This window comes from Lineus longissimus, chromosome 6, assembly GCF_910592395.1.
Source record: "Lineus longissimus chromosome 6, tnLinLong1.2, whole genome shotgun sequence".
Lineage (NCBI taxonomy): Eukaryota > Metazoa > Nemertea > Pilidiophora > Heteronemertea > Lineidae > Lineus > Lineus longissimus.
In genome coordinates this window covers 17,838,863-17,866,728 of record NC_088313.1, presented here as the reverse complement: position 1 = coordinate 17,866,728, position 27,866 = coordinate 17,838,863, and the positions used below count along the sequence as shown (strand labels likewise).

The 27,866-nt window shown below is 41.3% G+C and overlaps 1 protein-coding gene across 2 annotated transcripts; it reads right to left on the bottom strand.

The window, feature by feature from the left end:
• Window positions 1-336: 336 nt before the first annotated feature.
• LOC135488923 (telomerase protein component 1-like) lies at window positions 337-26,312 on the bottom strand. Of its 2 annotated transcripts, none has more exons than XM_064773881.1 (46): window positions 26,194-26,312; window positions 25,199-25,289; window positions 24,252-25,030; window positions 23,893-24,021; window positions 23,436-23,597; window positions 22,984-23,080; window positions 22,434-22,723; window positions 22,134-22,243; window positions 21,652-21,809; window positions 21,115-21,224; window positions 20,756-20,846; window positions 20,416-20,557; window positions 20,067-20,241; window positions 19,714-19,875; window positions 19,131-19,345; window positions 18,490-18,720; window positions 18,094-18,270; window positions 17,554-17,796; window positions 17,130-17,243; window positions 16,555-16,858; window positions 16,135-16,316; window positions 15,718-15,865; window positions 15,135-15,407; window positions 14,846-14,978; window positions 14,536-14,719; window positions 14,065-14,174; window positions 13,486-13,795; window positions 12,758-13,147; window positions 12,374-12,523; window positions 11,931-12,048; window positions 11,377-11,743; window positions 10,530-10,651; window positions 10,072-10,220; window positions 9,656-9,755; window positions 9,360-9,473; window positions 8,950-9,057; window positions 8,558-8,708; window positions 8,012-8,172; window positions 7,656-7,867; window positions 7,236-7,308; window positions 6,908-7,035; window positions 5,360-5,524; window positions 4,966-5,083; window positions 4,474-4,638; window positions 3,990-4,091; window positions 337-3,524 (listed from the first exon to the last, which is right to left on the bottom strand). In XM_064773881.1, the coding sequence occupies exons 2-46, from the start codon at window positions 25,278-25,280 to the stop codon at window positions 3,369-3,371; spliced, it is 8,160 nt and encodes a 2,719-aa protein (XP_064629951.1). In that variant the 5' UTR covers window positions 25,281-25,289; window positions 26,194-26,312; the 3' UTR covers window positions 337-3,368. The 2 variants fall into 2 exon arrangements, with proteins under 2 accessions (XP_064629951.1, XP_064629950.1); XM_064773880.1 differs by having other exon boundaries at window positions 25,199-25,293; window positions 26,194-26,300.
• Window positions 26,313-27,866: the final 1,554 nt, after the last annotated feature.

Below are 27,866 nucleotides of genomic sequence, written 5' to 3'. Positions count from 1 at the left end.
CCTGGTACATTAGTTAACTCAGATACAAGAAATGGGCTTCATGAGCTGCCAAATAAGAGAACTTGGACCTATCTTCAAGAGCCAGCATAGCAAGATAGAATCTCCTCCAAGACAGATGGCTCCTGATGCTGTCCTTGGTGCATAAAGTACGTCCGGTACAATCCAAGTACCACCAGAGGTACTACTTGAAGTACCTGATAATGCAACGGTGGATGCAGCCCAAGGGGAAGAAAGGAGGGCCATTCTGATCAAGGACCATTCTCACAACCTTCTTTGTGATTGTCTCAAGCTATCAGTGTTGTCATGCAATTAACAAAAAAGGAAATAAAAGGGGTGTTCACAATATAAGACAGTGTTTATTAATAGTGTTTGCAATAATAAGGGTGTTGTGACAGCATATGTGGCAAAAAGTAATCCTTCAAAACCGCCAAATCTATTTTTGGGTCTATCTTTGCACAAATATTTAAGAAATCTATCATTTAGGCCCTTTTTCAAAATTTAACCTCGATCCAGGAAATGTGATTTTTTTCAATGCACTACAATGTACACAAATATAGGCCCTGGGGACCAGTGTGAATTGTAATATCTCCTGAACCGGCGAGTCTTTTGACACGAAACTTTCAGGAGATGATCCCTATGATGAGGCCGTCTTGCAAACCAAATTTGGTTGCGCTCGGAACAAGTTGATTTTGGGCGTCGCCCACGCCTAAAACGACCATAACTCGGGTAAAAATAATCGGATTCAACCAAAGTTTGGTGATTTTAATTTGTTATATCATTACTAAAACACATATGAAATATGAAAGCATTCCGAGAAAAAGTTCGATTATTGCATTTCAAAACCGGAGTCTATAGCCCACGGTTTTTTTCCATTTTTGGCCAAAAAATAGATTTCTTTTTTTAAGGTTTCAAAATGTCCTCTTGGGTCATCTTATCACTAAACAAAAAACAAAATTTCGAAATATTATTTAACAAAGTCACAATTCAACAAAATGTAAAAACTTTTTTGGTACAGGCTGTATAAAACACACTCTGCTGTGTTTACATTATTAGTTCCACGAAATGGCCAAAGATGGCAGCACTCTGACTAATGGCAAATTATTAAGGAAAGTTGTTTTTAAACCATGTTTTTGGCTTTCTAGCTTAAAAATTGTACCTTTTAAATGCAATTTCCCAAAGTTTAATATGGGGGAAGGCTAAAGGCCTTTAAAGGGAGCACTTAGGTGATGGCGAGGAGGTCCTGCTGATAGTGATAAGACAGTTGTTGTGGTGCCACTGGTGGTGGTGGGGGTGGAGGGTTATATTAAGGGTGTTGTGCCGGCATATGTGGCAAAAAGTAATCCTTCAAAACCGCCAAATCTATTTTTGGGTCCATCTTTGCACAAATATTTAAGAAATCTATCATTCAGGCCCTTTTTTTCAAAATTTAACCTCGATCCAGGAAATGTGATTTTTTTCAATGCACTACAATGTACACAAATATAGGCCCTGGGGACCAGTGTGAATTGTAATATCTCCTGAACCGGCGAGTCTTTTGACACGAAACTTTCAGGAGATGATCCCTATGATGAGGCCGTCTTGCAAACCAAATTTGGTTGCGCTCGGAACAAGTTGATTTTGGGCGTCGCCCACGCCTAAAACGACCATAACTCGGGTAAAAATCATCGGATTCAACCAAAGTTTGGTGATTTTAATTTGTTATATCATTACTAAAACACATATGAAATATGAAAGCATTCCGAGAAAAAGTTCGATTATTGCATTTCAAAACCGGAGTCTATAGCCCACGGTTTTTTTCCATTTTTGGCCAAAAAATAGATTTCTTTTTTTAAGGTTTCAAAATGTCCTCTTGGGTCATCTTATCACTAAACAAAAAACAAAATTTCGAAATATTATTTAACAAAGTCACAATTCAACAAAACGTAAAAACTTTTTTGGTACAGGCTGTATAAAACACACTCTGCTGTGTTTACATTATTAGTTCCACGAAATGGCCAAAGATGGCAACACTCTGACTAATGGCAAATTATTAAGGAAAGTTGTTTTTAAACCATGTTTTTGGCTTTCTAGCTTAAAAATTGTACCTTTTAAATGCAATTTCCCAAAGTTTAATATGGGGGAAGGCTAAAGGCCTTTAAAGGGAGCACTTAGGTGATGGCGAGGAGGTCCTGCTGATAGTGATAAGACAGTTGTTGTGGTGCCACTGGTGGTGGTGGGGGTGGAGGGTTATATTAAGGGTGTTGTGCCGGCATATGTGGCAAAAAGTAATCCTTCAAAACCGCCAAATCTATTTTTGGGTCCATCTTTGCACAAATATTTAAGAAATCTATCATTCAGGCCCTTTTTTCAAAATTTAACCTCGATCCAGGAAATGTGATTTTTTTCAATGCACTACAATGTACACAAATATAGGCCCTGGGGACCAGTGTGAATTGTAATATCTCCTGAACCGGCGAGTCTTTTGACACGAAACTTTCAGGAGATGATCCCTATGATGAGGCCGTCTTGCAAACCAAATTTGGTTGCGCTCGGAACAAGTTGATTTTGGGCGTCGCCCACGCCTAAAACGACCATAACTCGGGTAAAAATCATCGGATTCAACCAAAGTTTGGTGATTTTAATTTGTTATATCATTACTAAAACACAAATGAAATATGAAAGCATTCCGAGAAAAAGTTCGATTATTGCATTTCAAAACCGGAGTCTATAATAGCCCACGGTTTTTTTCCATTTTTGGCCAAAAAATAGATTTCTTTTTTTAAGGTTTCAAAATGTCCTCTTGGGTCATCTTATCACTAAACAAAAAACAAAATTTCGAAATATTATCTAACAAAGTCACAATTCAACAAAATGTAAAAACTTTTTTGGTACAGGCTGTATAAAACACACTCTGCTGTGTTTACATTATTAGTTCCACGAAATGGCCAAAGATGGCAGCACTCTGACTAATGGCAAATTATTAAGGAAAGTTGTTTTTAAACCATTTTTTTGGCTTTCTAGCTTAAAAAGAGTACATTTTTAATGCAATTTCCCATAATTTATGATAAATACTCTCATATCGGTGAAAAATGCCACAGAATATCAAGATATATCAATCTTTATCCCACATTTCTCTAATAATACTGGATATTTTATGCCTTTCTTTAATAATTGTATCAGTCAAGATCCATGACCAAAAATCACCCCAGCTGAACAGATCTCAGGGGTTTCCTAGACTGCCAATCATGCCAGACCCAGAATAAATGTTCGTGCAGTGAATAATTTTGTGTTTTTGTAAATTATCGTACCTAGAATACCTTGATATACAGCAAACTCTCTACAAAGATGTGGTTCACCAGAACCTCTAGATTTACACCAACTGCAACACGTTAATCTTGTTTCAGATCAGGGTGGCTCCACTCCAGACTGAGCAAGTTTCCAAGTTGATCTCCACATAGCAAACTGATAGAATCCTCCTCACTGTTGGAACGAAGTACACTCTGAATCAAACTGGTCACTGGGAAGGTTGAGAAGAACTGACCAAGCTGAAAAAGACAGCAACCATGAATGATAGCAAGAATAGTCTTAATTAATTCTTGATAGTGATAATGTTAATAATATTGAGTTCTATACAGCGCTTTTCAAGTTTTGATGCTCAAAGTGCTTTTGCAAGACCACATCATTTCACCCCAGTCTCCGCAGAAATCAATCTGGGGTTACGAGGAGCAATCATAAGGTGGTCACCAGAAAAAGAAAGTGCCTTGTACCTGGTGTCTATGACAGGGCTTCTCCCCTTCCAGAAGACAGCGTCACTCGGCCAATAAACCGAACTAGTGCCTACACTGTAGTGGCATGCAAATATGATCATCCCATCTTGAAGGAGGAACATTCTATGAGGAAAAACCCCTCTACATGTAAGTGGGGAGCCAAAGCTGAGGAAGGAGTTGTTATACCGGAAGGTGGCGAGCAACAAGTCATGACGGAGTAGGTGCTCCAAATAAGTGACATACCTGCTTTCCTTCTCGATCCCAGACCTTGATCGTCTTGTCGGAGGACGCCGTGAAAATATTGCGCTCAGTCAGAACAATGCCTGTGATGGCGCCACCATGAATCTGGAAAAAAGATATTTAAAACAATTATAATTTCAACTAGAGAACAGTGGCGTGTGTAAACAACAAGACTACGCCTCAAACAATTTTATGTGTGTTTAGACAAGGTACTTCTTTCAAATTTCAGAATGAATTTCTTAGAAGAATATGTCCTGAACATCTGATATGTGGACCAATGTCCTAAGGGAATGAACAAGTCGTGAGTGACTCCTGGTCTAGTGTATGATTGATACTCAAAACTCAATGGGATTGAAATTCATTCTTTGTTTGAAGTTCGGCCTACTCCTGGATCGACTATTGTATGATATCTTATTTTCTAACCATTTTGAATAACACAAAACTACACTTTTCGATAGATCTTGATTACAAAATGAACTTATCTCACCTTTCTTCTCATGATTAGCTCTGGTGCCTCCTTCAACTTATCATCATAGATGATCAGGTGACCAAATGAGTCTCCAAGGTAGATCAAGCCAAACTCGAACTCCATCGTCCTGATCCAGTTCTCTTGCTCTTCGTTTTCATCGACGCAACGAGTCAGGGGGTCCAACTGGAATGATGGGGAAAAGGTATACATCATAAGCTACAGCAACCCAGCCCAACAAACTTTGGCTGACAAGGTCACACTATTAACATTTCAGTGAGTGAAATTGGATTGATAAACTTGACCATTCCGTCCTCGTGAAACAAAGTAATGAGCAACGTCATAGATTGTGATTCAAGAGATGCCTGAATAAGTCACTCCAAGATGTATTCGATGTATTCAATTGTTTTAAACCAAGTAGAAGGCAAGCACTATATCAAAAGGTAGTACATCATGGGCCTGTCTCTTCACAAATGCAACACACCCACCACCTAGCAATAAAAACCTACGTACCTCCAAAAACTTGTCCTTGTCAAACCTGCACCGAGGTATGTAAGAGCCTGTGCCAGCACTCAGCAGTACCTCCACATGCGTGGAGGAAAATCCCATTGTAAAGACCATTACATCATGGCTGGAAAAAGATAACATACATGTATACTTGGCAAGAGGGTTTAAAATAGAATTCAACTCAGCAATGCTGTGTTTTTTTTTGTGTACGAAGAGCCAATCAATTAAATTTTTTGAGTCCCAACGGCATTTTCAGGCATTTTCAGACCATAGCTGTTTTTTTACCATAGGTGTGTTTCTTTACAATGAAACAAGGATTCAGTGCAGCACATATTGTAAGTTATCAGGCCAGATGAGCTAAAACACAAACTGAAAACTGCTAAATCTTAGTTAAACTTACTTGACTGCGATAACCGAGTGTTTCCAGCTCTTGGTGTTGAAAGTGTAGATCTTTCCGTTACAGTCACTGACCAAGAAAGCATTAACTTTCTTCTTGCTATTGCTGGCAAAATGGTTCCAGCAGATGGATGACAGAGGGCGCCCAGCCTTAATAGTGTCCAGGAACCTGAAAAAAGGCACAGCAGCCTGTTTATCCTTTCAGCTCAATAACACAAGCTCCGAAATTCTATCAGATTTTATCATAAGCTTGGTGATGATGTTATCGTTTGACCGATGCACTTGGAGACTTGGAGACATGGTCAGAAGAGTTAAAACTTCAAGACAAGGTTAGAATAGTTAAAGGAAAGGGCCCGCCAAAAAATGGGGAGTTTTGGACGGCCCGGTCAAAACCTTAGGCGGGAATAAGGTTTCATTGATAAATATAAGGAGTTTCAAGGCCCCCAAATTACTTGTAAGGTTCAATAGATACTGGCCTTTCATTGGTTTACCGTTTGCGTATCATTTACATACTCTCATCTTGAAAAATATGACAATATTTACGATCACGTTATTGATTTTTGCAACATTTTCGGTAACGCGCCCCTTGCGGATCTGTAAGGTACCATTCGGATGCTTGAAAAATGTTAGTGGCGTGGCTCCATCTGCTACAGCTGTCACCGCGCCGGTGTTAGTCTCACGTCTTGGCGTCTGCACCACCCTTGGGGAACACCTCAATGCCGTTGGCGTACTGACGAGACCAGCGTCTCTAGAGGCTCCGACATTCGCCATGAGCAGTGACAGCTAGGTCACTTGGCTGGAATGTCCCCATCTCCTCTTTATTTATGTTCATTGCCGGCAATTCTGGCAAATATCTTGAGTCGTCATGGTTGTCAAACAAGTCTTGGATAATATGCTGCTCCATTTCTTCTGTACTGTTCGGATCAGGGGCCTCGCTCTCCACCGGCCCAGAATCCACCGGCGACTCGAAATCCATACTACTATTCTCTCCATTTTCCATTTTCTCCTCTCTCCAACTCACTACTATCGCTATTGACTGCGTAACATACACTAACATTCTTTGGCTATCATTGCTAACTTCATTTACTAGAACACTGGCCTCTTTGTAGCCGATTATGTAACCCATAGTGGAAACACCTGACAGCGCCGCCCGGCATGATACACGTGCTACTGGCATATTTATAACTCGTAGTAAATAAGGTTGTAAAAATAGGCAAATGAGATGCCGTATATGGAAACCATGACGTCACTAAGCAGTGCTTATTTCTGCTACGGGTGGCGCTGTTGCTTGCTTCTGGAGGCGCTATTCAACCTCTTTAATTTAACTTTTAAGTTGAAACTGCTGGGCAAAAAACGAGAGATATTTTTGAAACTCAATCCTAAAACTAAGAACAAGTCTAAAGGGTAAGGCTACTTTCAGTCTAATGACAATGTGAGAACGAAATGCATAATGCATAGTTACAGCTTGTCCCGCTAAACCAGATACAAGGCCAACACGAACCTCAATTTGACCAAGAATTAGAGCTATGCTGTGATTCAAGTGTTAACTTACTTGATTTCTATCAGTCCATCTGGTCTCTCTTTGTGCTTCCACATGTTGATATCTCCATCATAGGAGCAGGTTGCAAAGCTTCCTTCATATTCATAGAAGCAAACCCCAGTAATAGCTTTCTCACTAGCCTGCAAAAGACATTTTCAACTGGTTTCAACTTGAGCGACATTTCAAGAAAATCACAGAGAATGGCTAACTCATCTCATATTCAAACCAATATCGGCACAGAAAGTATCAGTCAAGATCCTTCAAATAATAGTAGTAATGGTTAACAGCAAAGGTCCCGATCTCATTTAAATGAGCCGACACAGTAAAATGCCTTACTTACCTTCTTCGAGAAGATACACTTTGGAAAGTGTGTCGAATGGTCCCAACCACACCAAACCTTGATTACACCATCCCTGCATAAAAACAATACAATGATTTTTTGCCTGAGGTAGAACTGATTGGCTGACCATCTATTAGATAATAAAATTGGGATTTTAAAGGAAGCAGACGCACCCATGTGATGGTCTTTGTTTATAACTGGCCCAAAGAATGAAAAGAAAATTCATGCGGATTGGACAACTGATCATCATTCTTCTGAACATGATCGTGGACAGCCAGTCTGAAGCCAACACAGACAAGATTGCATCATTGGCTTCGGGAACAAATCTGACCGGACTGCTCCTGTGTGCTTCACAGGAGCTATCATACCATCATACAGCAACTTTTGAAAGATTTTGACACAACTGACAAGTAACCTCACCTGCTCCCTGTCACAATAGTTCCTGTCTGTGAGCAATATTTCATACACGTTATCTCCATCTCGTGGGCTGCATGAGAACTTTGCTGCGTTAACTTTGGCGACCACACCTTGACAGACTTGTCCAGTGAACTGGTACAGATTTTACCATCAGGGGCAACATCGACGCTAACGACACGGTCAGAGTGACCTGTCAAGCAGGCGAGCTCATTGGCCTGGAAAGCAGACGCAATTTCATTATTCTTTAATTAGCATGCAACAAATGCTCAAAGTGCACTTTTTGTGTCTGGACAGTCAGGGAAGTATCATGAAAGAGTGATTCTTATTCTCTTATTCGCAATTGGAACAACAAAACCCACCTCGGTTGGTTTCCAGACTCGGACAGTTCCATCATCAGAGCATGTGACAGCTAGGACCTCCTTGATCTTAAACTGCTTTTTCTGAAGCTTGGCTTTCTCATGATCATTGGACCACTCATCCTCGTTGACGATAGAAGCCCAGTCCATACCACTTTTCTCCACTGCAAATTCATTCAAATTCATTAACACATAAAAATTACCAATATCTTTCAAACTGACACAGACTTAGTGCTAAACCAGTATGAATAAGGCCAAAGTTAAGCAACTTGCAACATTTATGACATGGGATCAAAAAAATTCCTGGGTCAATTTTTGAATTGGTATTAAAAGTACCGTACTGCCAACTATTTATGGAATGCCAAAGTTGTGTCCAGAGTTATTGTAAATAAGGTGCAACTTGGCTGCATCAGAAAGGTAAACAAATATTCTACCACAATTCGTTGAAGCACAACCTGGCGCTGATCACTTGAAGACTGCCAAATTGACCCCGAGCTCCTGCCCATACTCCCCCTTCAACAATACTTTCGTCAAAAGAATATTCCCTACCAGTGTCCTCTTTCTGCTCTACTTTGACCTTGACACACACATCGCAGGAGTTGACCCTCTGGGAGTGACCATGTAGGGTGGTGATCTCTGTGCCCTTGTGCGACCAAACCCTCACAGCGCCATCTCCACACGCTGATACAATGCAGCCGTACTGATAAGAAGACAATACACTGAATTTATGCAGGCTTTTGAAGTATTGAGTTGAGAGCGGTGAGGCCAGGTAATGTTCGTGACCAACTTATTTTTATGATTTTTACAATTTGGGTGACGAACGCAAATATTAAACTTGCAGTTTTTCCCACGGTTCCCACAGTTCTCAGCATAGGTTGAAAGCTTTTTGCAAGTTTTCTATTTTCATTCTGACGATTAGGCGAGGTGAGGTTGCAACTTACACTGTAACTGACTGCATTCACCGATGCCTGGTGACCAGTGAACAAAGTCTTCTCCTTCCCAGTCCACGTGTCCCACATCTTAAGGTTGAAATCATTTGAGCTGGTTATCTGAAACAGCAAATTTGTAGTAGAGAGAGAAAGAGCTCCTAAGAAATCTATCTGACTACCACACTAGGTGAAAATCATGGTGTACATCATAACAATAATGATAAGGTAGCAGCTAAGCAGCCAACCAGGTACATGTGAACATACATTGGCTTGAAATTGGCATTATACAAAAGTGGTATATTCAAAATCAAATCCTTGACAATGAAAATCCATTATATATCAACCTGTGACTGGGATAATCGGTTGATTTTTCAGTGGTCTCAATGATAGAGAATGCATCATGCATACAGTCCTTGACCTACCAGATAGTTCCCCGTATTCGACCAGCAGCAACTGTTGATCCAATCCGCATGGCAGGCGTTCAGCACTTTATCCTGCTGCAGCTTCCTCCCATCAATGTTCCAGATAATCACAGACTGAAAAGAAGTAATCTCACATGAGTGTTTTGGACCATATATTTGGAGAACTTCCTTCTGTATATGCACAGAAGGTATTCTACTGCATGTTGCTAACTGAGATGCATTCTCATTGTAAGGTACTCATGTGACTGGAGAAATGTTTAAAGTGACTTGACTAAGGAATCAAACTCATCACTTACCATGTCTCTACTGCATGTTGCTAACTGAGTTGCGTTCTCGTTGAAAGAACATCCTGTTACTGGAGCAGTGTGTAGAGTGACTTGACTTAAGTATTTACCTCTGCAATAAATAACAAAGCTTTATTAGCTTAATGGTATGAACTGTACTGGTGAAATAGTAAAACAAACAGCATATTATAGCAACAGAGATTTGTTAAGTTGACATTGGGACTTGGCGAAATGGTTGTTACTGTGGTTTTGCAAGAGTCAAGACATGGCAACCACACTTGTCCAAGCTGTTTCTCACACATTTAGAACAATCCTGTTTTTTAGAGAAAGGATACAAAGCGGAAAACAAGAAGACTGTTAAAATCAACTAAAATACTCAAGTAACATGAGGAAGTCACAATTTTTTAAAATCTCGAAATGATTCTTACAAAGTGAACATTGCTGCATCGTAGTGATACAAAGTGACGCTGCAGTCCTCAGAGCCAGTAGCCAGGTAAGAGAGCTGGATGTCCAGGGACCAAACCCCCTTGGTATTATGCTTATGGCTCGCAATGCTCTTGTCATTCTCCTCTAGATCCTGGAAAGATAGTTGTAAAAACATTGTAATATCAATGATACCAACTGGCACAATACTTGGATTTGAATTTGTGCATATTTGGCCTCCCAGTATCGATGTGTTCCAGTACAGTCAGGGCATTTCAAGGAGAGACTTCATTGGATGAAACAATGCATTGATAATGATAGTTGCACATAATTTTATGTTTAGTGTAAAAATGAATACCATCCATTTTCCACTCAAACACCCTCCATGCCACAACACTGAGACCCTGCTAGGTCCTACATGCTCCAGCAACTTTTAGGGTTAAAGGCCATGATTTCTACTTACAATCATGGAGACAAGGCAGTCATCCGATCCGGTAGTGATTGTCTGCCAAGTACCTTCCCTGATCAACTTGATGCATCTGACACTTGCAGTGTGAACTGTGTTCCACTCCTGATCCACTGCACCTGAAAGCCAAACAAATCAAATAACAAATCTGACACAGAAGGAAGTTCAGTAACAAAATAATTCTATCAAGTTTGATGCATAACATCAACACCTTCAGCGCCGGCATTTCCCCCCCCCCCCCAACACCTCCTTTTCAGACCCCAAGAAGAAAAAAAGTATAAGAAATGGCTGCATAAGGTCTTTTGCAGTAAATTCTCCAAGACAAGGTCTTTATTAATCAATAGAGTTATATAAGCTACACTCCTTCATTATATTTTAAAATCCCCCCTCTTTGAACTGGTTATCAGAGTCTCATGGACTTCTTGAAAGAACTACGCCATCGCCATCTTCAGGGCAAGGTAGGAACTGAACATACCGTGAAAATACCGTTTGGTCTTTTCAGTTCTAACCTTGCCCTGAAGATGGCAATGGCGTAGTTCAGAAACTAATGACTTCATGAAAGAACTACGCCATCGCCATCTTCAGGGCAATGTAGGAACTGAAAATACCAAACGGCATCTTCGCGGTATTTTCAGTTCCTACCTTGCCCTGAAGATGGCGATGGCGTAGTTCTTTCATGAAGTCCATGAGACTCCGATAACCAGCTCAAAGAGGGGGGATTTGGGCCACGGAGACCTACGTGGTTCGGCACTGAAGATGTTGAGGGGTTTCAGCTGGTGATCGAGTTAGACTTGGTGCAGACGAACACATCATCATGGGTAATCACAATATAATGTGACCTTACCTGAGAGAATGTCAAACATCCTGATGTGGCCACTATGGTACCCAGCAGCGACTTTCTCTCCCCAACAATCCAGGCTTACACACGTCACTGGCCCGAATTCCTCCTCTCCGAGTGTACAGACAGGTTTGCCAAGATTTCCAGACCAGACCTTCACGGTACTGTCATCACTGACAGTGACCAACTCCTGTCCAGTCGGAGAGAAGCAGATGCGATTAATGGGCAGACTGTGTCCAGTGATCGTCGCAATTGGAGACCCATTCGATGCAGACCAGAGCCGCACTTCACCATCGAGAGCAGCAGAGGCAAGATGACGACCAGAAGGTGAGAAGCGTACGTCACGGACAGACGTGTTGTGTCCACGGAGAATCTGAAGGGAGAAAATGTCAGTAAGCAACCTGACATAATACATTGGGACTTCGAGAGAAAGCCATGACATATCTATCAAATTCCTCTTAACGGGTGCTATGTATATGGCCTAAGATTTAATGGCCCAAGTCTTTTTCTGGAAAGAACATGAAGAAAAGATTATTTCAGAACTTTAAATGATCACTCACCCCCTTCTTTGGATTTCCTCCCTTGAAGTAGACATCCCAGATCTTCAGAGTAGCATCCCAGCCTCCAGTCACAACTGTCTCTAACTCAGGATGGAAGGCAACGCAATTGAATGGGCAGCTGAAAGTTTAATAGAATTGTCAAATATATACCATTATTGATAAAATAAATCGATTTGTAAAGCCTGCAAGATGTGGCCTTAGTTTTTTTCCCTCATTCATTCAGTGCTCTATTATATCGAAGGTGAAAGCTGACTTGCAAAAGAAGCTCAACTTAGCATTCAAGATGAAACGTTATTATCAAAAATGACACTGTAGAAGCCTGTAGTCAACTGAATAATGTCAGGGAACATCTCAAAGTGAATTTTTCAAACAATTTCTCAGAAAGAGCCGTCCTCATCAATCCTTCTCAGACCTTTAAACCATGTGCTTTCCAGCATACTTACTCATCCTTTATATGGCCTGATATCAATGATCCATCATCTACCTTCCACAGACGCACAGAGCAATCCCAGCTGGCAGACGCCACAATCTTTCCCTTGGGATCCGAGGCACAGGCGCTCACATGGCGCTTATGGCCTTTGAGGATCCTTGTCCTGGGGAATAAAGTGGCTATGTTTACAATGCTGCAATTACCACGTATACACAAATACACACAAGTAGCACACTACACACTAACCAAAACACATAATGTGTTTTTTGCACTAACAGTCCTCAGGTCGCATCTGCTACATTTTGAAAGTAACAAAACAAATAACAAAGACCTTCGTCAAACAACACAATCATGAAATGCACAAAGCTTCAACAAAGAGACTTGCTATTCAACCCACCTGAATCCACCTCCCACATCCCAGAGACTAACATTCTTGTCTGCAGATGTGCTGCACAGCTGTCCACTGCCAGTGAAGCAGACACCAGTTATGGCATCAGAATGACCGGTGTAGGTCTTCAGTTCCCGCCCTGTCTGCATGTCGTAGAGCCTCACCACACCGTCTACTGAGCCACACGCCATACTGTGCCCATCATGCGAGATTGACAAACTTGTGGCGATGTGCTGAAGGTTTGAGATTGTCAGGTAACACGGGTCTACCACCGAGGGTCGGTTGACATATCTCATCAAGGCCCCTTCGAATCCAAAACATGTTTCCTCATCCGCATCACTGGCTATAACAGAATCTATGGGCTCGTTTGTGGCCTGCTGTATTGTCAAGGCTGGGAATCTGTGATAAATGATAAGACAATACACAAGTATGAAGAGAAGCTCATTCAGTAAATGAGGTCACAAGGAGAAGAATTAGGATTGAAAATGAAATTACGACAAAATTGCATTGACCTTATGATGAGGTTGCAGCAAATGAGCAGGTCTGTCATCGTCATCATCATCACCTGCACCTGCTGTCGCCATTATCATCATCATTCATCATCATGACTATCATCATCATCACCAATGACCCTGGGGAGCTACTCACAGATGATAACTGATGAATACAACCCATCTGTAGTTTGCATTGGAACAGAAATCATGTACCAGATGCTGACAACATATCATTTATCTCACCTTTGTAGAATGTGCAGGTTTCTGCCTACAAACGATCGATACTCCTCAACCTCAGGATTGGACAGGAATTTCTGGCGCTCCTTTTCGATATTCTTATTAAACACTCCATGGACCTGGAAATCCTCTAAGAGTTGGTGGGCTAAACCAAGCTGACACTTGGCTTGGATGAATTGTAGGTTGCAGAGATATGCCGTCAATGTGTCGAAGTCGCCACAGGCAGTCAAGTGATAGGGGAATTCTTGAAAGGCGCGCCCATGCTGGCTGTCGAAGGAATAGCAATTGTCTGGGTCGGCCAAGATTAGGAAATATGCTGCAAATAGGAAAATGGAGACAATTATATGACGCAACTGTCTGGGTCAGCCAGGGTTGGGAAATATGCTGCAAGTTGAAAAAAAAAGACAATTATACACAGCTTATGAAGTTTTAAAATTCTGCAGTCCCTCTCCAATCACGGGTATTAGATTACACTGCAGAGCCTGGGACATGAAACATCTGATATCATTAAAGTGACCACAAAACACAAAAGTGTGACCCTAGCATAGGGACTAATTGCCATTGGATTTGATGTTAAAAACTCACCGGCCATTAACCTGTGAAGGTTCGCCTCCTGTTCCGCAGTGAAGCTTTTCATGTACCTCTGCCGGACAGCTCGGTTGATGTCCGCATGGGATATCATCAAGTGAATGGCGCTGAAATATGTCCAAAAAAAAAATCAATGTAATAATTTCAAACAACGTCAAACATCTTGTACCAAAAATCATACTTCAGAATAAACATTTGGAAGAAATACAGGCTGTCCCCTCGACTAAATTTTCATCAGCAGTATTGGTACAGTTGTTCTGCAGACCCCTGACACAGTGTTTTTATCTCTGCCTACCACCCACATGGCCAGGCATGATTCAAACACTCGTTGTTTCCAGCAGCGCATCAGCAGAACTTGACACGTCTAGGTTTCTCTCATGGTTCTCCAGCATTTTCCTTGTCATGTCAAAAGGACAGATACTTCTTTTATCATAAATCAGCGTGGAATAAGCTACACGTATGACTTACTTGTCAGTATTGGTAGTCCGCAGAAAACCCTGAAGTGCTCTCAACAGTTGTGCAAACGTGGCCAAAGGTAGCTCTTGCTCTGGCCTCATGTCCATGAGGAGGATATCACGTACATCCCATTTCTTCTTTTTGTCGAGGAGTTTACTGTAGCTGAGGAGTGAATGCAGCTCATGCTCCATAAGACCTAAAATTGTAGACATTTAGATGCAGATTCGGTCATGAACTAAAGATTTATCAGCAATACACAACTGTCAACTTCTGTAAATTTTGCCTTCACAAAAAGAAAAGTTTTCTCGTAGTATTAACTTACCATTCCTTGCACATGTCAGCAACGACATTGCCATGGTCACAAGGTCAACACCAAGGTCAGACTCCAGCCTCTCCAATACAACCTGTAGCAGCTGCGACACAGTATGTGGCATTGACTTTAACTTATCGCTGATCTGAAAGTAAACAATAAGAATGAGATACATAAAGAACATTTGTGTGATACAACTTTTTGCGGCGGCAACTACGGCAGAAAAAGGCTCGAGTGGAATCAGGCATTTGATATCTCTCAAGAGAGAACAAAAATCTGAGATCAAATCTTTAATATTTACCTTTTCAAAGACTCCAAAGACTCTGAGCTCTTCACAGGCCAGGGTAAGATAAAGAGGCACATTCGCTTCCTTCTTGGAAACAAGCAACTTCATCTGGTTGTTGAAAGGTGACTCATCCAGTGTTTTTCTATGTTTCGACAGATGTGACCTGACAACGTGTTGCTTGTCTAACAGCTCCAGCGAAGGGATTTCCATCTTCCCAGTCCCTTCACGCCTCAGCAGGGCCTTGTGACAGTCCCCATCTGTCAGGCACGTCACAACCACAAGAACATTCTGAAAAATTCATATTTATGTATATTTATATGTTTGAGATGGACACAATTTCCTCCTGTATGGCATCTTTACTTGCCCTGGCATAAATTCTCAGGCAAAACAAATCTTGGGTGACGCGAGGGATTCAAAGGATGAGGCAATTAATCAATTTCATCCCGACCCCCATCTTGGCTGCCTTGGTTTTCAACAAACCCCAGGTAGTAATTTGATGAACACAGATATATACACAGCAATGTATACTGCATTTTCTTCGAGGCATATATTTGATTGCCAAACTTTTTCGCAGTTACACTATTGTATAGACACTAACCTTGGGCAGGGGATTTGGGATCCATTCCATGTTCCTTGCCTGGTGAACATCTTCAAGGAGATCAACCCCATCGAGAGCTATCAGGATCGGACTGTTCAAGCATCGAACACCCTCGGTTAGGAGTTCATCGAACTTTATCACAAGGTTCCTGAAATGGACAGATTAATGATATCTCTAGTTAGAAATTTAATTCAGTGTTTGATTAGTTAGTTGATCAGTCTTGATAGTTTTCCAGTAACTCCTCAGATTCTGAGACAGACAAGCTGATGGTAGTTGCATTGCCATCTCAAATATAAACATAATCTAATACCAGGGAGACCTTTATCAACCAACTATGATGAGGAAAGTTAAAGGGCCATGGTTCTGCCAACTAGATAAATCATCACCAATTTGCTTCATGCAGTTTCATCCCCTTACTTGTAGTCATTGGGTATCTCCACATCGAGACCACATCGCCTCTTGATTTGCTCGCAGAATCTTTTCAGCATCGGGACCACATGAGCAGATGTTGGAGAGGCACCAACAAAGTGGATCAAATTCAGGGAATTCTCGGCCACGTGTTTGACATCATCTGGAAGGTATGGGCCGAGCAACCAGGCCTGGAAAAGATAACAAATAACGTTTATAATTTTACCTTTTTTCACATATCTGACCAACACCCCGTCACGTCTTCATGAAAAGGAGTCAGAGCTCCAACTTCACCAATGAAGACAGATTTGATACTACAAACATCACCTTGGGACACCATCACACCAAATTATCACTGCTAATGGGATACCTTTACGCCTTTTGGCAGTAAGGTGGAAGGAAAGTCAATCGCCTAGATCTACAACTCACCAAGAAGGCAGACTTCCCACATCCAGGTTTTCCATGAAGGGCGTAAACACCAGAAGAGATATTATCAATCTCCTCGGCACATTTCTTGATCAGGGCCTTCCTACCGACAAACACGGAGCAATGGGAATCCATAAATGACAACTGCAGCTGATTCTCGTGCTCCGTCTCATCGATGGTGTTGCCATCATCAGGGTAGTAGTACATGACGGCATTCCACAAATTGTTGAGGACCCTGGCACCAAAATCTTCAAGGCCTGCAACGACTGGTTTCCCCTCAGCAACTCCACCCCAGTGACAAGGGTAACTGGAAAACAATATTCTAATATGATTCAAAAAGGAAAAACAACAATTAGGGATAAAACTTTGCCAACCAGGGCTAAGGAGACCAGTCCTCCCAAAGTATTAAGGACCACACAAGACCTACATGTAACTGAGAATGCGTTGTGCCAATAAAGAAATGAAGGACACATGAAACAATAGGAATCGACAGACTTCTGGCAACTAGAAGTAGAACCTCAAGGGTACACCTTTTTAAAAAAAAGTTTTAGGAATTTATATTTGTTGCAAATTCTCACCCATCGTAGACTTCAAAGCCACTGTTCCTGATTCGCTGTCTCAAGGCCTTAACCTTTCCTGCGGTCACTTCATTTGTCTCTTGGAAATCACGGGTTAACGCCTTCGGAATGTCCCTGGAAGATACATTACATCAGAATTCTGTTCTTGAGGAGATAACATTTTCATTCAAAATTTATACACCAAGGGGAGCATGGTATAGTCAAGGTGTAAGTGGGGATCTGTACGTCAGAGGTCTATTTTCCACATGGATGCCATTCACCATCGCAAACAAAAGACACAGACTGGATTGCTGCATTATTCTACCTGACAAATGAATTTGTGATGAAAAAGTCGGAGTCAAGAATGTGAGGTGATGAATGATGTCAATGTTCAACAAGTTGATCTGGTTATGATTTGCTTTTATTGACATTGAGAGTAGCTTACAGTTTTTCATGGTCCCTGAGGTAGAAAAACGCGGTTGAGGCACTCATCCACGGGCATGGGCACAGAGCAGCCATTTCCATTTCCAACTCCGTGAGGGATGCGCCAATTGGATATTCTCGAATCCAGCCAAAATCGTCATCATCAGGGATGTTGTATTTCTCTGGCATCCATCCGTATCGGTGCCCCAGAAGTCCAAGGAAGAAATGACACTTCTTGATCTCTGACAGACACAGTTCCATGGCTCTGAAAAATACAAATTATATCAATCTGGCATACAAGGATCCAGGTACGCTTTTGGGGTCAAGTCGCTATCTTTGTTACAGGCACTGCAGTACTGATAGCAAGAGGATTTAGACCAAGGAGTTTGGATGAGCTTAAAATCTTTACGTGACACCTGAGTTCCATAACTGGGTGATACAACCCAAAAATGGGAATTTCCACACACAACCGGTCTTGATAGTGTGATACATGAAAATGCTGTTTACCATGTCAAGAAATAAAAAAACAGAAGGAAGATTTTGATGTAGAAAAAAGACTTACTTGTTACTCTTGGTTTCTTCCTCTGTGATCCCCCATCGCAAGTCCACCTCGTAGATGTTGATGAATCGGCGCATGGCCTTGGCTCGCAGCTCTGGGAAGACAAACCGTGTCAGCAGGTCACGCTCACCATGCATGTCCTTGAAAGTCGATGAGATGAAGACACGAAGAGTGCGCCACCTAGGGTGGAAAGAGAGAGTTATTTGCTTGTTTATGAGTCAACAATGTTGGTAATTTGAAGGAAAATAACTACAAATTAGGAAAACAGGTGGTCCACTCTGACTCTACTTTGCAACTCTAGAACATCCCTTTGGCAACAACTAATCATTTGAGCCTGACGTCTGCTGGACATCATGCATGACGTCTGCCAAAAATCTTGCGGATTTTTCATTGACCCACCTTGGTTGGAACGATTTGATCGGGATTAGCTTCTGGGGATCGACAGCGGGAAGTATCGTCTGTACAGTCTGGTTCCCAATGTTTGGCATCGGCTTCAGGTTGAATGCTGTGTCAATCTTCTCCACATAAAGCAGCTGACCTCCATGACCTCTCTCTGCTATAAACCTCAGTATTTGATCGCTGTATCCTGCAATGCTGATGTCATTGGGATGACCCTGGGAAGGCAGAACTCTGAAAATGCAATAAAGTGGTGGGTTTTATATGACCTCAGTATTACATTTCAAACTTGCAAACATCATTCCTATTCTTTATACTACTGATGTGTTAGACTGTGGAAACAATGCTTCTGACACCAACCAAGACAAGAGTTCACACACAGACTTTGGTTAACACATCACAGAAATGAATGGGTGGACTTTCATTTAACCCGATGAGTGACTGATGGAAGTACAGTAGAACCTCTCTATTAAGGACACCCTTTGGACTGACTAGTGCTGTCCATAATAGAGAGGTGTCCTGATTAGAGAGTTCAAATTGACTGGAAATGACCAATTTGGGACCAAAACTAGTGTCCTTGATAGAGAGGTTGTCCCTAATAGAGAGGTGTCCACTAAGGGAGGTTCTACTGTATACAAACTCACCCACTACAGAACTTAGGTGGTATCAACATCACATCTACAAATAGCAGATTAGCATTGACCATGTTGCGGTATCTTTTCAGAAATTGTGGTACTCCATCATCACCAGTGTTGGCCGACAGGATTAGCATGTTATCGATCTGTTTCTTGTCAACGACCATATCCTCAAGGAACTCAACAGGAACGTTGGCAACATCATTTGAACTGTCAGAGACCAGCTAGAAAAGAAAACATTCACTCAAAGTCTGTGAATTTGTTATGGTTAACCTCTCCATTTTTCAGGCTTTTTCTTACTTCTACCTGTCCATGCAAGTCCCACAAATTGCCTTATCATCATCTTATGATAAAACCATTAGATCATTATTGATTACGCCATTCATATCCTCATTTTGACCTTCTTACATAAAAATATACGCTAGAAAAAAAACCTAGTTTAGGTTAGTTGGCTGGGATACATAAGAAGTTTCTTGTAAGAACATAAATTTTAAGATACTCAAAATTGAAGTAAGGGGACCTTTTGAAGCACAAAGCCTGGGAACAATTCAATGATATGCTGAATCTTGCTAATGATGCAAATACAACTTACGGCAGTCAGCTTCAGAACACTCTGCATGTTGTCAAGAATGGTACCCTTCTCGAGTTCCACCGTCCGATAGTTGTACGACTCCTTATTACCGTAGACAATCATGGTACACTCCTCACATGCATACTTGCACATCAGTCCCATCAGAACGGCTATCTCACTCACCTAAATGTAACACAAAATGTAAACCTTAATAGGTAGACAATGTTCATTCAAAAGTTGAAATTTCCTCAGCTAGTCGGTAACACATCAACCAACATTGTCGAGTTCAAATATTCTGGAGATCAGGATCAACCAAAAGGGTCCTTCCTCTCCCCCATCTGGCCAGAGAAAAATAGGCTGAGTGAGAAACTTACAGTTCTTGGTGCTCCAAGACCCCTAGCAGACGTACAAGGCATGTTCAGTCCAAGATGGCAGAAGATGACTGTAGTGCCCTTGATTGGGGTCACGTTGTGGACTGTCGCAATCTTGACAGCCGAATCCAGCGCTTTCTTATACCTAGTGAGTAAGGCCAAGTCATATGGCACCTCTCTGAAAGATAATGACATCACTGTTACTCTAAGTCCTCTAGAAATCACACACATGATACTTGGAGAAATTATATTGCAAGCTTAAGATTCTAACTGACAGCATAAGCACATTATATGTCTTTTGAGCATGCAACAAATGCTAAATGTTATAGTCTATCGCATTATTATTCCTCACCGTTTCTTTTGCTTCAACTGCTTCTGTTCTTTTCTCTCCTGCCACGTTGGGGCTTTACCCTTCGTTCTCTTGGGACGGCGTTTTTTGTCAGTGGCCGGCAGACCTTGAGCCTCTCTTTCTGCCATTTCAATGATCTCTGCTTCTGAAAGTAAAGGGGTAGCAGACATTTGAAAAACCCTGTTGATTGCCCAGCAAGGCCTATAGACCTCAAGTTTTGTTCAAACATTGTAAAGAGATACCAACTGGAAAACATCCAGTGCCCATCTCTTCGTTCTAACAAGTCAACTTATAACTTAACAATTTTCATATTACTGCTGTAACAAAGCAAAGGAGTGCTTACGGTTTTTCTCATAGTTTTCCTCAAGTCCACGGAGAACTTCATAGGCCGAGAAGAAGCGGAATGGGAACTGCTTACTGTTGGACACAGCGTTCTAAAAAAGACAGATAGATTGATAATGAAATAAAAGACACACTGACATCAGATATTGTCCTTCGAATGAGAAACCAAGGTTCTTTGTACCTGGTGCCGACGAACCCCCTCCCCGGCCAGGTGGACAGCAGCTAAAAACGAGCTAACATATCAAAGCCATTTTACAGCATGACCATCATCTGCATCTAACAAAAACATGACATAACCTTGAGGGAACATATATTCAACAGTTCCATCTTTGAACATAGGCTCTACTGTACTTGACTAACCTCATCGCCGAGTTTTTTTAGCACCCAGCCGTGATGTTTCTTCGATATGCCAGCATCAATCATGTTCCTTAGGTTCCTCAACATAGCCATGAAGGGCAGCTTCTTCTTATCTGAGGAGAAAAACAGTGTTTATCAACTCTTTCAATCCGGTACATTGTGACAAGGCTCTAGTGTGGGGCATGAGTTAGCTGTTATTGGCAACATAAACCAACATGCGCAGCAAGTAAGATTCATACAATCTAACTGAAATTCTTGTGTATTTCACTTTGGTGGCAAATAGGACTGTAGACGTGACCTGTCAGATTCCTTTTTCTAGTGACCAAGAAGTTCTCAAATCAATGACAATGGGTGCCCGAGTCTTCACTGAAAACTCTCCACCTCAATGGTGGGCCTGGTTAGTGAATCAAACTTCATCAAACTTGCAGGTGCGAGTATCATGCATTTGTGAGGAGAGTGGATCTAGATCGATATCACTGCCCCTGATTACGAGTCAACGTGACACCATGACACTACCCAACCCCTCTCATATTTACTCACCAAGGAGATCTTCCCACGTAGCAGCCTTATTGCCCTTGAGTGAGACCTGCGTCTCCCATGTCTCAGGTGTCGGGAGTTTCATGCGCTTCCCTGCCTTCTCTTCCTCCCAAGTGCCTGGCAGACGACATTTGTAGAACTCTTCCAATGTTGATGGATACCTGGGAAAAGACAGTTCATTTAAAATGGAACAAATCATCTGAAGGCCTACATGTATACACTTTGAAGACATAAAGATCTGTGATGGTTTTCATTCTTATGGTATGTGCAATCTCTTGTCTAATTTCTTGTGGTCTGGTACCACCATCATTTCAGCAAGCAGAGAAGTACCATGCCATCGAATCTCAGTCAAACTTTTAGAGATCACAAGCTAAACTATCCCACATCAACTCAACTGTACCCAAATCCAAGACTTACTTTCCAATTTGTATCATTCTAACACAATAGCGTCACTACTGGATAACGAATGAGGAACCAGTACTTACTTTTTGCCGATCAATGCCATGACGTTATCAACTGGTTCAGTAATGTGAAGTTTCCTAATCAACTGCTTGAGGGTGAATGTTTTCTTTTCTCTCTCCTTCTCTTTAAGAGTCTGAAGAATTTAAAATGGACATTTAGTGTTCCGATAATTGAAGATTCAAAGTACAAGATTTCAGGTAAATATTTCTTTTGAAATTTTATCTTATCTTTACAAAGTGGTAAGATGTGGTGAAATGTGGCACTGCAAAGAATATTTTGTTAAAGCAATGTGCTCCTAAGGCTTTAAATGGACAAAAAGTTACCTTAATCTTCATTTCATCCTCATCTCCATCAGAATCAGATCCAGACTCGACATCTACCACATTGTCCCCTGCACCTCCACGTCCCCGGCCACGCCCGCCACGACTTCCTCCACGGGTTCCTCCACGGGTTCCTCCACGGCCACCCCGGGTTCCTCCACGCCCACGGCCACCACGAACACCACGCATAGTCGCACCACCCCTGGGGTAGAGACCTTCAGCTTGCTTCAAAACGTTCTGTGCCTTCGCAAGTCGCTGTTTCTTTTTCTTCGATTTCTCTTTGTTGTATTTTGCTGAAATCGGAGGAGTTTAGACACTTTTATCTCAACAATTAGCCGATTTTGTGTACAACAGATGAAGATCATAACATTAAGAAAATTCAATTAATTTTCATGATTTTTGATGACATGAATTTCATTAAGTGCAGCTCCTATCTCACTTTGGGAACTTTATCTCAGTGCTGACTTTCAAGTATTTACACTCCAGACTCCTCAATGCTGTAGTGTCTAAAACTAACAGTAACACTTTTCTATGTACATATGTATCAACATACCAAGCTGATATTTGTCAAAATCTGGAAACTTGGCAACCATGGCACGTCGAAGAGCAGCTGGGAGCGAGCCAAACTTGATGGAAGAGTCATCAAAGAGCTTCAAATAAATAGAGAGTAAATTGATTTATCATGTGACAGGATAAATAATGCATAAGGATCCAGAGCTTACCTGTTGTCATTCAGCTCTCCAAGTTGCAAACCTAGGTCATTGTACCGTATTTTCAGGGAATTCTTCTTCTTTGTCTTCTCAGCACTCAGAACTTTTTGAATGTCTGCCTCTATTAAGGAGACCCTTGGGATTCACAAATGCTTCATTGAGAGGTGTCCTGATTACAGACGTCTAACTCAATGGAACAACCAATTTGGTATGCAGTGTCCTTATCAAAAACAGAGAGGGTTTCGTGTTTGTCAAGGATGGTGTAACTGTAGTCTGCTTTTTTGTTTTTACTAACCTGGTAATATTCTGCCACTTCTATCCAATCGGAAGGCAGATTTATTGAAGCACTGAAGTATTTCTTGATGTAGATCCTGCACTCTTTGGTGAATGATGCGAGGGCCAGAAGGAAGTTTGCGGTAGTTCTTATATTAAGGCATTTTCTTGTGTAAAGAGCCACCTAAAATGTGACGGTATCAGCAAGAATTAATTAAGACTAGTCTTTATATATTCTTGGTATCAGCAATTATCTTAAAAGGTGAAATAAAAGAATGAAATAAAAGCAAAGATTCTTTGTAGCAGCACTAAGGTACGGTTATGCCCTTAATTCAAGGAACAGTGGTTCTTCGAAATAACAGTGGTCCTTCCAAATCATTGCAGACACCTCTATCCAGAGAGGATAATTTACTCTATCTAGTATCAATTAAACCACCATATAAGTTTACTTGAAAGCAGAGGAAGTAAACGGAATCTACCTTAAGAATGAACTCTGGGTCATATCTTGCAACTGTCTCAACCATATTACGGAGAGAGGCCCATGTTGCTGGTTTCTTGAAATCTGGTGCACCAATCAGGGAAGCACTGACAGCATTGATGAAGTTACACTGAAACAATGGATTATACCGATAACATAAGGTGTTTTAATTTCAATCTGCAGCCACTCACAGTTTTTTTAAACTAACATTTCACTCCTCTGGTCCCAATATTGCAGTATTGTTGACCAATTAATCCATACAACGACGACTACATGTGGATTTCAAAATGCTCATTTTCATCAACTAAATTGATAAGGTTCATGAACAGAGATGATAACAAGTAGCATAAAGAATCATACCTTCATAGCAAGTAATTCATCCTTGACCTTTGAACTCAACATGATGGCAGCATCTTGCTCTGGTGGAACGAACAAGGTCTTTTCAATATCCTTCACCTCAGCAGAAAGGCAAAGGTCATACGTGGGGAGTTCGATGTCCGACTGGAGCTGCTTATTGGTCTCCTGTTTGTCCAATTTTGATACAGTCATCCTGCCATCTTTTTTCTTCTTGCCATCATCCTTCCTCTTCTTCTCCTTCTTCGGCGTAGGACCCTTTTCAGGAAGAGATCCTCTGACATCACCACCCTGTCCCTGGGATCTACTTTCTTTCAGAAGTGTTGTTCTGAGTGGACAAGCAAGGCTTGATGTTGTTAGATTAGACTTCAACGGCAACCCAGACAACAGAGTCGGTTCCCTTGAGAGGCCAGTAGTTGTCCCCAGTCCTTTAAGTGGACCAGACGATGTCAGTGACGTCAATCCTCCCAAACCTACTGACCTGAGGCCAAGTCCTGTCGACCTTAACCCCAAACCTGGACTGCTTGTCAAACGGGAAGACGATTTCAGATCATCAGGTTCCTTGGATTTTGATGCAGAGAAACCAAGCAGTGAAGTATTCCTCAAGGATGTCCCAGTGGCTGTCCCCAGGAGACTCTTTCCTGACAGCAAAGAACCAGAGGTGAGACCCATTCCTGTTTTCCCAAGGCCAAGGTTAGACAAATTTGATTCACCATCTTTCTTAGTCGATGAAGTCTTGCTTAGTGAGCTGCACAAGTTACTACCAAGACCACTACTCCTCAGACCTGAAATTACAGCAAAGACCAAATCAATGAAAGCCTTAAAGACGAAAAAATTATCTCAGATGAAACTAAAACATGTACTAGTACTATTCACAGATCCAGAGATTTCAGAGTCTAGAGTCGAGACGTACTGATGATATTGATAGGAAGCTATGCGTCTGCAATACTCACCACCAGTTAGTTTCAGAGACGATTTCGTATTGAATGTCAGATCGGCAGCACAGCGTGTTTTTCTATCTGCTTGAATCACCATGGTTGCCACCTATCTATAACAAAAACGATGATCTAGGAATAAGTAGGATGAAGCCCAGTCCAGTGACCACAATGCCATGAGCGCCATCAGGTCAAAAGTACCAACATGGATACGCGGGTATCCCAGTTGATACTTGTGACTATAGACGTTCTTCACTGACGTCACATGATGACGTAGCAAATTGTTTTGCACAGCCATTTTGGCCGTCACAGGTGGCCACAACGTAATTCGTAAAGGAAATGGATTGACAGGTGGCCGTCAAAACGTCAAGTGAAGAACCTCTATACACGTAGTAACTCACACAACGTAGTGAGTGTAATGGTTACGTATACACTGTATGTAAAGTGTAAACAACAAAATGCATACATCCATCATATCCATTGAATCTGAAAAAATTTGTGCAGACCCATGATAATTCTGGTTCCGGTACAGTTTTGTCGCATTCCATATGGGCCGCGCGTTGGTCGATCCTGCATTCATGACGCACCGCACCAACAGTTACGACGTCGGACGTGAATCCCATTGTTTCCTTCCTCGTGACGCAACTATTTCATGATGTCATGAGCCATTGACCACAAGTACTAAGTAGATTTATTCACACCGGCGCCACTGTCCTGAAGGCTGAAGTGCGGGTGTGGGACATCATCATGTATTTAAAAATTGTCTGCTAAGACATACAGTTGTGCGAGTTCACTAGAGCTTGCTCTTTACATATTATCAATCTATCCTAAATTACAATTCCTACAAAATACACTTTACATGTATGGGGGACTTTTTTGGAACACACTGTGACTGTTACTGTTGTGTAGTGTGTGAACATTGGATTGGTAAAAAAATTGCAAATTTGACAGCAGTGCACATCAAATCTTCTCCATAAAATGAGCAAAACCGGTGCAGATTCTTCACAACTTACCCGTCCAAGCTATCCAATAGAACTACAGACACAAGCACATTAATTGCAACTCACTGACATCACCCAATATATTGCACAATAAGTAAATAATACATGCAATAGTCCAGATAATTCCAGAGCGAAACGCAAGATCAGCAGTCTCCTCAATAAACTCACTACAACGTGTACAAAATGTACGAAGAAGTAAACAGCGTCAATATTTTCCACATTTGCCGGGACTTGCTAGTTATGGGTGCGGTCATCCTCAACAGCGTCAACCAGCGCCCATCAGCGTCCACCAGGTTTAAAGTCAGGTAGTAAGTCATCAAAATAAAATGCAGAAGCCATAAACGAAATATGTACACCATAAAATACATTTCCTGAAAATTTCATGACATTTGGGTGTAAGCTAAGGGAGATGTTGTCTAAAATCACAAGGCTACTGTAGTTGGTATTGGGAAGCCCTTTCATTTCCTCCAAGTCAAATCCAACATGGCCGCCGACTGGGTGGACGCTGGTACATTTTAGACAACAACTCTCTAATCTAGCACACAAATGTCACGAAACGATCAGAAAATGTGACAAATGTCCTGCTTATTTCGTTTATGACCATTAGATTTTATTTTGATGGCTTTAAATATGCTTTTAAACCTGGTGGGAGCTGTTTAGTATGACCCTATGGGTGGTAGCAGAGACAGTTGATCTGCAACGTACCTGATACGCAAGTGGAGTCAACACCATGACATGAGAATAATGCAGTGAGAATTTGCACTGTATATAAGGGTCCTGGTATGTACGTAAGTTTGGATAAAGATAAGCTGTGATCTAACGGTTGTCAGGGGTTCATGGAATAACTCCCCCCCCCCCCCCATTCCCTCCCCTAAAAAGGGGGGAATTTCCAGTTACACCCAAAACTGGGGAATTTTTAATTTTAACTTTTACTGCCAAGTCTTTCAGGAATCAGATTGGCTATGTAATTGTCTCTGGTCTGTGGATAATGCAAGACCCGAGTGACAGCCAGTCACATGTAGTGGTGGTCGTAGTATGCCGCTAGCCAGTTCGGAGCAAAAGAAACACAACACAACCAAGAAATTGTCTAGACTTTTTTCAATTTCTTTATTTTACTTTCTGCACACAAAAATACAAACTTTTAATGAACTAACCTTGAAAATATTTTAATCATTGACGAAGACCATCTTTGAATGCAATATACACTTAGCTCTGACCATTGATCAGTCGGAGACGAGATATAAAATCTCCAATTAAACATCTTTATAGCCCAACAAGGTGGCAGGCTTTTGAGAAAATTGACACATTCACATTGCAATGGTATTAGATCAATGCAACACAAATGATTTCTCTGTGTACCTTCTGTTTAAATCAGTAATTATATTTTTATCAAGCATATTCTAAGCCTGTTTTCATCAATGTTTTCATTAACACACTCTGATCTGAGCAGTCACAACTTCTTCCAGCAAATTGATTCTCCTATTGACAACATGAAATAAAATTTTCTAAATTCATTGAACCTTTCACAAAGTTATACTACATGTATTTAACTGGACATAATTGAAATTTAAATCAATTGGACAGGTGATTTCTACTAAATTAGTGTTGACTTATGACTAAACTATTGAGCATATATATTTTTTCCTATCCTAGAACTTTGGTTTATGCTTATTCCCAATATAATC

What these genes read in the sequence shown, in the direction of transcription:
- LOC135488923 (XM_064773881.1), bottom strand. Translation starts at nt 25,280, where the DNA reads ATGGTGATTCAAGCAGATAGAAAAACACGCTGTGCTGCCGATCTGACA. An exon ending in CCACCTAAGTTCTGTAGTGG is followed by an intron (nt 18,721 to 19,130) that starts GTGAGTTTGTAT and finishes TTGCATTTTCAG; the next exon opens with AGTTCTGCCTTCCCAGGGTC. An exon ending in CGGACTACCAATACTGACAA is followed by an intron (nt 14,175 to 14,535) that starts GTAAGTCATACG and finishes GACATATTTCAG; the next exon opens with CGCCATTCACTTGATGATAT.